Below are 11,914 nucleotides of genomic sequence, written 5' to 3' on the forward strand. Positions count from 1 at the left end.
AAGTGTGATAGATATTGTAATTGTCTATCACAACCTTAATTATTAATGCATTATCATGGGATATTTCTACTCCCTCTAGATCTCTCGGCTTGAAGTTGATTTCATGTCTAGTCGCCTGCTTTGCACTACATCTGACTTCATGGATGATCAGCCGTCGAACATGTGACTTCCTTGCTCAGTTAGAGTTACCATCAGTAGGCCCCCTAACTATCATATTGATATTACCTCGAGCGATATTATTATGATTTTCTTCCTGCCGAGTGGATGGCTGCTCTTGTTGCACCCAGGCAAGCATGTGAGCTTGCCCAGCCAAGAGTTGTAAAGTTCCCAGCTTTGACTCAGTCACCCGGTACTCAATCTTGAGCGAGCTATTTTATCGTGGATATAGTTGACGATTTAGGGCTGGGGAATGCCGACAGATTACCATCTCGTTGATTCAGTAAAGTGCAATACTCCTCCGTGTTATGAGTGGTTGTCTAATGATAGGTGCACCACTTTCGTGGGGTTTCTCGAGGAACCCCTACATGTTACACGGCTTGGGGTCGCGGCTCCGGATAATGATACTGAGGACCTGCACGAGGTCCTTTGGGTGGAGGAGTGGGTATCATTGGGCATTCAGGGGATGGAGCAGAAGCGGGTGTAGCACCCTCCTTCTTTTAAACAACTTGAGCTTCTTCAATATTAATGAATTCAGTTGTTCGTTCAATCAGCAAGTCAAAGTTGGCCAGAGATTTTCTAACCAAATCTTTGAAGAAATTATTATCATTAAGTCCCTGAGAAAAGACATTTACTAAAAGCTCTACGGTGACCATGAGAACATCCATAGCCACCTGATTGAACCTCTTGGTATAGGCTCGAATGATCTCCTTGGGCCCCTACTTAAGTGAGAAGAGGCTCCAAGGGGTTTTCTGATATTGCCGATTGTTGGACAAGTGATAAAGAAATACTTTACGAAAGTCCTTGAAGTGACGAATAGAGTTATTTACAATCGTTTGAACCATCACTAGGCTGCTCTGCCAAATGTAGTGAGGAACATCCAGTATTTTACACTGTTCATGAATTGCTGAAGAAGGGTGACATGCTCAAATTTGAGGAGATGATCCTTCGGGTTAGTTGTTCCTGAATATTCTCCTATGTTCAGGTTATGATAATGCTTGGATAATGAATCATCCAACACCCTCTGAGAGAATGGAGTAGCAATTCGCTCAAAGAAGTTATCATTGGCCACAACTTTTCCTCTGTACCCGTCTCGCATAGGTACCTCTCCAAAAGACTCCTAGGGTATTAATCCTTGGCCCAGATGTTTTAATGGTGTACAAACAAGTACTCGAGATTGTCGAGTTGGTGAGAGAGACGCAGGGAGCAAGCGGGCCCTCCTAAACCCCTCTCTCCATTTAATGAGGGGTTGTTGATGCTTTCAGATTTGATGGTGGCAACATACCACCAGTGTTGGCTTGTTATTATTGAAGCAACTTTTGTGCTTTGGCATTGATGAGCAACTCCAGATCTTCCTGTGTCAAGGTGACGGTATTGAGTTTTCCAGCCTTCTCCATCGTAAAGTTTCAGATTCAGGCGAAGATTCCCATAGACGGCGTCAAACTTGATCCTGTCTGAAGGTGATGAGATGATGCACTAGCTCCGATAGATGGTTGATTGATGAATAATGAGCTTCTCGAGATATGAAGGAAACTCCTCAACGATCCTACGTACAGTCAGACGAGCCAATAAAGTGTTAGTGACCTAAAATCGGGGTGGGAATCCCTAGCTATGCCCTCCGACACTCAAATCAATCTCCTCTCTTGAAAGTGGAAGAAGAACAATAGTCAAAGTGCAGGAAAGTAGGACTTCAAATGCAAATATTTGCGTACCTTGCCAGCGGAGAGAATTTTCCTTTTTATACCACCTCACATAATCTCCGCAATCATGAGGTGGTCCCCGGTTTGTTAGACTTTATTAGGTGATGGAAGAAAGTATAACCTGAGTATTTCATGATAGTTCTAAGGAATCTTTTTTCTACCCACGGATATACCTCTTTTGTTATTTATCATTTGCACCATTACTAAAGTTATTGAAGGAGAATGCTGTTATAACTAACTTATTAATAGGAAACCAATTAGTTTTCACAGGATCTTTCAAGGGAATATTCCCCGACAATCATGACAGGTTATCAAAATATTGTTTGTTGTTTGCCTACTGAATGCATCTCAGCCGCTCCACTAGGTCGACCATGCTACTTATTATTGTATTTATCTGCTCAACCATACATTAAATACTGCAAGAACTTGCTCAAAAACTAATATGATACCCTTATTATATCATAAGCATGTATGTTAGAACTATATTTTAAGGGTACTATACCTTCAGATAATTCAAACCCGTCCGACCTTTAACAGGCCAGGCATATACAGAGAATCATATGTTCAATTTATCTTCATCTGAATGATAATGTATGTATGAAGAGTTTTATGGGACAAAATATTATTAAGTTCGCCCGAGCTTTTCCCAGCCGAGTGTTCACAAAGAATCTTATGTCCATTCAATCTTTACATGGTCGAACGCATATCGAAAACTATACATATATAAGGTTAAGTATCTCTGGGTCTGCCCGGGCTTTGCTTGGCCTTATATTCACATATAAGTTATGTTCGTTCAGCCGTTACCTGGCCGAACACATCAAGAGCTATATATATATATATATATATTAAGTATCTCTAGGTCCGTCCGGTCTTTGCCCGGCCGAGTATTCTCAGAGAACCTTATATTCATTCAGCCTTATTTGGTCGAACACGTATCGAGATCTCTATAGAAGGTCAAGTACCTCTAGGTCCATCTAGGTTTTGTCCGGCCAGGTGTTCACAAGGAATCTTATGTTCGTTCAGCTTTTACCCATCCAGGCGTGTATTGAGAACTATATAAGGTCAAGTATCTCTGGGTTCGTCCGGACTTTGCTCGGTCGGGTGTTCACAAGGAACCTTATGTTCGTTTAGCCTTTACTCGTTCGAGCGCGTATCAGAACTATATACAGTCAAGTATTTCTGGGTCCATCCGGCCTTTGCTCGACCGAATATTCACAGAGAACTTTATATCAGTTCGGTCTATACTCGACCGAACATATGTTAAGAGTTTAATAGGGCTAATTGCCTTTAGGCTTGATCAAGCTTTGCCCGATCAAGGGCCCATAGAAAGCCTTATGTTCGGTCGAGCTTTGCCTGATCGAATTCTTCTAAGTCCAATCAACCATTAACTGACCAAGCGCCCTATTTCTCTTTTTCATCATAAAATCTTAGAATTCTTACATTCTACCAAGCTCAGAACCGGTTGGCTCTATACGAGCGTTCTGCTTCGGAACCACTCGAACGAGATTTAAGGATTTCGAGGTCAAGCGATCAACAGAGCCAAATACCGAATACCCCTCCATCTCTACTTTGATGACTGTCACCTCATCTTGATCTGACCTCCACGTCATCTCCTAAACCCACTCGCCATAATCCGCATCAACTAACATCCTCAATCTCTCTCATCACACTCTCTCTTCTTATTTTGTCTCATCACACTTTTCCTCTCTTCATTCTCTTCTATCACACTCTCTTTCTTCATTTTCTCTCATCACACTTTCTCTCTCATCATATTTTTCTCTCACATCTATTTTTTTCTCTTATTTGTCTTTAAGGGTAAAAAAATTGATTTATTCTAATAGAAAATATTCAACTATTCAAATATTATTTTTAAAAATAATATACATATTTATACTCATTCTCATTTCATAATATATTCTTATTTCCATACTGATTCCTAGGAAAGAATCAAACGCTACCTAATTATCACTATACCATAATCAGTATTAAACATGCTTTTTTCCTTTTGTTTTTTTTGTTCGTTGTTGTTCCATTATATATGTCTATTTGCCAATTGTGTCTTTTCTCGAGTATATGCTTGTGTGTCATCCTAGTGTTTTAGAAAAGCATCACTGTCAATTGCACAATTAAGATACTTGATGTATTACTCCTACCTTGAAAGATTTTGAAGCCATAAATCAAGGCATTATCTCTTACGGCACTGTTGCTTGTGCATAGGAAGAATGGCATGTACCTCAAATTGATATCCCTTATCTCTCTCTTTGAATATTCAACGAAGTTTTTTGGTTTAATTGTTCAATAACTCTTTTTCTTTTTGTGTTTGATGTGTATGGGTGGGCGGTACATGACAAGTAGTTGAGAAGGCAGTTGGAGAGTATTGATCAAGAGGCCAACGGACAAGATCAGTCAAATTACTGAGAAGGGCACATATGATTCATCCACAAAGGCAGAAGAAATAACACAATGCCCATGAGTGGCAGCAGCATACATCTAACAGAGCTGTGAGGGAGAACTTGGAGGGCAGTGAAACTTTTTAAGCAATTTGATCAAGAAACCAATGTCGAAGGTATCAGAACTACACAATTATATTTGGCTAAATGGATGTTTCAACTTGGAGGATGCATACATGAGACAAGGTTATTTTGGGGCAAAGGCTGTCTTGAGAATCAAAGTCACTGGCATATGATCTTTTCAATTGTGATATTAGCTAATGATTGATTGCTAATAATATATAAAGGAACTGTCTACATATAGCATGAAGAAGTTTAGGGGGCTATGACAAATTTAGCTAAAACAATGATTGTATTGGCCGTGAACTCAATTGCGTATGAAATAAACATCTAATAGATTTATTTGGCAAATCATTTTTGCAATTCCTTCATCTTACTCAGACCAGCCTTTGCTTGTCTAAAATAGAAGATTTTCTGAGAGCTGTTTTCCCTCTAAATGTATGTGACAAGTTGAACTTATCAGAGAATAATTCTCTCGAACAAATAAGAATAGGCTACAAACGTGATAAGCCATCTTTGGCTAATGCAGCATAGGATCTACTAATCAATCTAAAAAATTTCAACTCCTTTGTTTAATAACTTCAAACTATGGACTGCAAAGGTTCTTTAGATCCTCTTCCTTGGCAAAGTAGGTGGGAATGATCCTAGAAGCATAAGGATAAAGATCTTTGTATGCGTTCTTTATGGTGCCTTCTGCCACCCCAGTTGCCAATGATATATCTGCGCACAACGATGTTGGCTATATAAGCAAATTTTGACAAGATTTAAACAGACTACAGAACCTTTGAGGGGTTTCTTGTCATCATATAGCTGAGTTATCATATAGATAATAGCAGCTGCAATTGAAATCGGGCTCCTCCTGCACAATTTGCAAAGTTAAAATGTTAAAGGAGAACATTAACCTGGGATAACATTCACTAATCAATGATAAACAGTTCTCCATGCCCAGCTATACCAACATTTAGTCAGACCTTTAACTTGTTCCTCAAATAAGATACAGTTCTGCAACACTTTCTAGAGGATGAAAGCGTTAGAGTTTGAGTTGTGTTTCAGGATTTAGTGGGAAAAAACAAAACTCATGTTTGGTTAGCAAGTTCTTTAGTACTGCCAAAATTTTCTTTTAATTATTCTTGGATATTTTCTTCTCCAAAAAAATTCCTAAAAATATTTTTCTAAAGTTTTGTTTCCTGTGTTCATAGCAATTCAACCATAAAAGTTCACTCTATAGAAACATGGAGTCAATAACCCAGCAAAGCATACCAACAGGAAGCGCAGTCCCTCACTGTAAATGCAAGCATCTACCAACCTAACTAACTTTTCAAAAGTATGCAAGCAATTCAGCTCTAACAAGCCATTCTCAAAGTATACCTTATGTCAAGTTCCTCTGATTTTTGAACTGCTTCTTGAGCTGCTTTAACTATCTGATTTGGCATACCAAGATGGGAGCAAAACCGTCTCTACAATACAATATAATACAAATTGTCGACCCAGTGTTATCAGTTTGTAAAAAGAAAAGAAAAAACAGACAAGCAATACACAACATATATATATAAGCAGATATGCTCAAACTAACCAAGAAATCTCCTGCATGAATTGTACCCATCTCCATAGATTGTCCCATCTCAACTTCAAGCTGTTTTACAATGAACTCCTTTGCACGTCCTATTTCCTTCTTTGTAGCTCCATTGGCAACAGAACAAATTTCTAATTGAATTTAAAAATACATATCAGCAATGTGTGCTGGTGAAGCGACCGAAATGGATAAAGAAATTATAGAAAGACCACATACCCTTAACAGTGCGAGGTTTGTCCTCTTGCCGACAAGCAATATATAGACAGGCAGCTAAAATTGCATCTTGATTTCGTCCTCTAACAGATTTTAGGTCTTCAACTTTCTTAAATATCTCATTGGCACGATCCTTGAAATGACAAAAAAAAATGGCAGAGGAACAATACCTTTTACAAACAACTGTGTAAATTGATATTTTAACTTATTGAGAAAAGTAATAATTGATGTTGGACATGCTAAGAGTTAAACATTGCCAATATTATATAATGGGCAACAAAGAATACAAAAAAAATTGAACATTTAATTCTGTAGATCATATTGTGTGTTATCAAAAGAAACATATTATGTAGATCATGGTTTCACTATTTTTTTACTGATAAAGCATCACAAACATAGGCACCTTGGCTTGTGTTTTTGAATTTCAATATCTAGTGTCCGAGTCATTAGTAATAGATGGTGCATAAGTTGTGAAGCTCTAAAGAAAATGCCTTGCTGGTGGGGTATGTAGAACACATTTCAGGGGATAGTTATATAGCATTGAGTTTCTTTCAATATAACTAAGAAGTAGAATATCAAAAACCTGCAGTGTGCCAATATGATCATATAAAATGAATGATAACTCATAAATTAAGCGAAAACATCTAGGAATTGTACTCGGCCATGAAATCAACACAAGAATGAAGGCCCCTAAAAAAAACTTGATAAGTTGATGTCATCCACATCCATTACTAAAGTTTGAAAAACTTGGAAGACTAAAAACTTTCAACTATTTTCTCCTATATCATGATTCAAAAATTTAATACAGCAAGATCCTGTTATTTTCAAAAAAAAAAAATAATAACAAAAAAAAAACAATGTAAGGAAATTATGTACCTTTATAGTGGCCACAAGGTTCAACCTGGAAAAGATAATATTAAAACTTGCATTAGTTATCATTTCCAAGCTAATGAAGTTTCAAATATTATCAGTGCATTTAGTTGCTAAACTGCCACTGTATCCGCAATTTCAGAAGTGAAAGTCTCTACACTCTATCTGCAATATGAGAACAAAAGGTAGTTGTAGAACAAATTGCATCATCCCAAGCATTTCATTTCAAGTACCTAAATAAATCCACCAAAAGGGTGTATACTTAGTTTTGAGGTAGGCAAAGAGGGAACCACTATGCCTATATATATACAAATGCAAATGTTCACTAAGACATTTTCTCTGAAAATTAAGTTATTGTGGTTGTTGAACACTACATATTGTCATGGGTTTAGTTTTAGCACCACTTGCCCATCCATCATTTACACAACTTATCCCTGGAAATTCAGAAAGTTGCTAAGTCTAACTCACTGAAAATTCACACAAGAGAAGCTAAGAGAGGTTGAGAGAACTTTGTAAGTAAAAAGTGCTTATTATTAAGGATGATTAATAAGTGAAAGAAAGGGGTTCTATTTATAGGCATCCTCCTCCTAAATAGATGGTTACATTATCCATGATTTAAAATATTGTATCATATTGTGCAGAATAGTCGAAACATATCATTTCCATACATTACGGAACCTCAATACCACTCAGCACATATAATGTCACCTTCCTATGCTTCAAATTTTTCCTCCTTTAACCGCCAATCTATCACCAACAGCATGTATCGGAACATCGGCACAATACCAAAAAGTAGGGTTCAATCAAATATCAAAACTTTGACATAGCTTAAGATTTTGAACCTTGACATTAGCAAGAAATATGTAAAGTATTCAACAAAATATCTAGATATTTTCATGATGAAAGATTCTATAGAAATATGTAGAATGATCTTATGAAATATTCTAGAAGAAGGTCATGGGTTAAGACCATAAGCCAAGAGAGTGTCAAAGGGTGGACTAAGAATGTCTCCTCGGCTTAAAATTAGGTGGGTTATGACATTTTACCTCACCCAAGCTCGCAACATCCTTGATGCATTCTCTTTCTTGTGGCGCTTGATATGCTTGGTGAATTGACAAAAGACATTCTCTCATTCCCAATTCATCTTAATATTCAGTGGATTCTTCCACTTTATCAAATATTCGATGTAGTTTGGATTCCTTTTCCTTCAAATGATCCAATTCTCAAGTCTCCACATCTTTATTGAAGCAAGTGACAACAATTGTTGGTGCATGATTGGGACTAATTATTCCTACTTGGGTCATAGATAAGGCTTGAGAATGCTCACATGGACTTGAGCTTTAGCAAAAGTTGGACTTAGTAAAATATCTTGCCCACACATTTGATGATTAGGAAGGAGGAACCTTCATATCTTCTTACCAACCCCTTGTACACTTTCTGTAATAACTTGAACTACTAAGGTAGGAGTTTCACAAGTACCATGTCACCTTCGTTGAACTCTACATGTCGTCGCTTTGCATCTCTGCTTATTGCTTCATCTTCTTCTCAAGCTTGTACTTGAGTTGGTAACTCTGCTAAGAAATCTTGCCATCGAACTTGGTTGGGACAAGTTTCTTTTAAGTCTAAAAATAAAGTGTGGCAATGTTATCTATCAAGATGATGAAGTGAGAACTCATAAAGTGATGGCATCATGTTAGAAAGCAAAGTATAACACTAGTCATTTCCTTCACTTGCACTGTGTAGCTCCTCTCGATTCCATTCAACTTTAGGCTTTGAAAGACAATGGGGTATCCCTTTCATAAGTACACCACCAAATAACAAAACATCGGTGTGTACCTCAAATGACTTGGTATGGTCGAGCAATAGCAACATTAGTTCCTCCATGATAACCTTCTTCAATTCCTCAAAAGCTTAGTGGCACCACTTTGTCTATTGTCACAAGAGTTTCTTCTTGAGAAGATCAGTCACGGGTGTGACTTTGATAGAAAAGCACTTGATGAAATGTTGACACAGTCTGCCAACCTAAAGAATGATCTCAGCTCTATAACCTTGGTATATGGTTATCAGTCTTAAATGGCTTTAACCTTGGCTTAATCCATTAGAAGCTTCTCATTGCAGATTCTATGGCCAAAGAACTTCACTTCTTATCCAGCAAATGAGCATTTCTCCCTCTTGGCATACAACACATTGTCACGTGGCACTTTGAAGAATTACTTAAGATGTTGCACATTGTCTTCAAAGGTTGTGCTATATACTACAATGTCCTCCAAGTAGACTACAACAAAGAGGTCGAGATTGCCTTTAGGTTTGTCCCTTGTTGCAATCCACACTTAATAGGATCCTAACCATAAATCTAGTTTGGAGAAGTATTGAGCTATCCCTAACTAATTAAAAAAATTAGCTATCAAAAGGATGAGATTCTTGTTTCTAGATAGTGATCCTGTTAAGTGCTCAATAGTTAATGCACATGTGGAGAGACTCATATTTCTTTTGAAACAATAGTGGGGCATCAAAGGGAGTTTTAGAGGGACAAATATATCCTAGTACTTGTCTCTAACTCAATTTGGTCACCAAACTTACAATGCCACCACATGTGCACAATATCTTATAAGTAGATGAATGCACCATTGATTCTCAAAGAATCACCTTGTATGCCCTTAGAGTTGAAAAACCTCTAAAGGTTATTCAAGAAATTATCAACCTCCTAGACATCGTAGACAGCCTTGTAGATGGTTATTGATGGTGATGAAATATAGTTGAGATTGTTAGGACTTGAACACCTTGAGCTAGCCCCACATGTGTACCTATGACTCTTCTCATGTTTGTGTGCCTCCATTTTAGCCCGTAAGTCCCACAACTCTTTTCTTCACAAATGCCTTCAATTCGGCGAGCTCCCGAGTGACAGCTTGCTATTCCACATGGTAAACATTTTGCAATCAAGAATGTTCTTCTTGGTGATAACACCCATAATCCTTTAATGTTGAATGGTGGGAACTTGGCTATGATATCAACTATCACAAGCTTAATTTTAGCACCACTCACCTCTGACACTAATAACTTGTCCTCGAAAAGTTGCTAAATAAGCCTAACTTGTTGGAGACCCATACAAGTGAGATAAGAGAGATTAATAAGTAAAGAATACTTATTATTCTTGAGGATTATCTACAAGTGAAGGAAAGGGAGCTATTTATATGCATCCTCCTCAAACAAGACAATTGGGATCAATTTGATCCAATGATGTACACTACATGTCCAGAAATATAATATTATCCAACAAAATATCTATATATTTTCATGATAAAAAGATTTTATAGACATATTTAGAATGATCTTAAGAAATATTCTAAAAGAAAGGTCATGGGCAAAGATTACGAGCCAAGAGAATGGGCCAATGGGTGGAACAAGAATCTCTCTTAGGCAAAGTTGGGTAGGTTATGACAATATGCATATATTATCAAGCATTAGCTTCTTATTGGACTTACAGAATTCACAATGTTGTTATCAAGAGATGATGAAAATGGATTTTTGCTTTTAGAGATGATAACCAAACATAGTCTTTCCTTTAGATTCTCCCAAGTTTTCTGATTCAAAAACTTTATGAAACTCAACGATCTACCTATCTAGCATCATAGAATTATGCAGACAAGCCCATTACCGGCCATAAAACTGAGGCCTTCCTTGATGCCCTTCTAATTGTTATCAGTTATTCATGTAATACAATTCCTTTCTAGATTATCCAAAAATGATATAGCAAGTTAGGAACACCCCCAAAAGAGAAAGGGTTTCTCCTGAAAAGTCAAGTTTATACCAGAGAAGGACAAGAAAGAAGAAAAAAAATCTAAAGCCCCCTGAGCAATCTATGTAAAGATCCAATTTTAGTTTTATTGAGAGGCCTTAAAAACTTGACCATCAGGAGCATCAGATTATCCTATAACCAAAGGATCTTTCCTCACCCGAGATTTGGCACCGTTACCTTCAAGAGTGAAGAAACAACCTAACTCCGTATTGGTAGTAGGGAAAAAAATATGGAAAAATCTTCTCTATTTAGAGCACATTATTTCTCCTGTGAAGGATACCTATATTACGAAATCGTGGGAAAGTATTGTGCAGGCATTGGTGAAAGTACACAATCATAACCGCAGAAGAGGAGAAATAACCTGTCCGCCATGGACGCGATGCCCTTGAAAGCATTAATGAGGTTCCGATCAGGGTTGGACCCTCGGTTTTGCCACCGTCCCAGCGATGAGGAGAGGAAATCGCCCTGCACGCCGTTGGGCTTGGAGATGACGGTGGAGAGACCGCCGTCGGTCAGGAGGGGGTTGGAAGGTCCGCCAACACGAACCGGGTCATTGTCGCCGGACTCGTTTGCGAAGGTCCGCCACTCGGAGGTCTCGTCGATGGAATGCGACTCCAGCACCAGCCCGCACTCGGAGCACACCATGTCCCCCGCCGAATGGTCGAACACAACCTCCGTATTCCGCTTGCAGTCCGAACAATATGCGTCCCCCATCTCCCTCGATCTCGCTCCTTCCTTCAGATCGACTTCTTCGATTACCTCTCGCCGGCGGGTAAGATCTGCTGCGAGAGAGAGAGAGAGAGAGAGGCAGAGTAATTGTAATTTGTTGGGTTGGATTGGGTGAAGGGCAACGGTTATATAGAGGGAGAGTCACACCAGCCACACAAATTGGATCTCAACGCATAGATCGATTCCAGTACCGCATGGTAGAATTATGTGTCTAATTGAGGGTGGTAAAGAAGAACGACGCTGACTGAAACCGACTCCTGCTTGTTTTATGTTATTGACATGGCCAGATCAAATACCCCGATCTTCCTGGTTTTCACTGTAATATTTCCGTTGGCTTGTAGCTCGTAAGGCATCCAGTCTGGAACTT

The 11,914-nt window shown here is 38.4% G+C and overlaps 1 protein-coding gene across 1 annotated transcript; it reads right to left on the bottom strand.

Moving 5' to 3' along the window:
- Positions 1–4,682: 4,682 nt before the first annotated feature.
- LOC122038558 (transcription initiation factor IIB-like) lies at positions 4,683–11,663 on the bottom strand. Its single transcript, XM_042598355.1, has 7 exons — positions 11,180–11,663; positions 7,029–7,053; positions 6,156–6,285; positions 5,940–6,070; positions 5,735–5,823; positions 5,149–5,225; positions 4,683–5,086 (listed from the first exon to the last, which is right to left on the bottom strand). The coding sequence occupies exons 1-7, from the start codon at positions 11,530–11,532 to the stop codon at positions 4,953–4,955; spliced, it is 939 nt and encodes a 312-aa protein (XP_042454289.1). The 5' UTR covers positions 11,533–11,663; the 3' UTR covers positions 4,683–4,952.
- Between the last annotated feature and the right edge of the window lie 251 nt (positions 11,664–11,914).

This window comes from Zingiber officinale, chromosome 1A (genome assembly GCF_018446385.1).
Source record: "Zingiber officinale cultivar Zhangliang chromosome 1A, Zo_v1.1, whole genome shotgun sequence".
Lineage (NCBI taxonomy): Eukaryota > Viridiplantae > Streptophyta > Magnoliopsida > Zingiberales > Zingiberaceae > Zingiber > Zingiber officinale.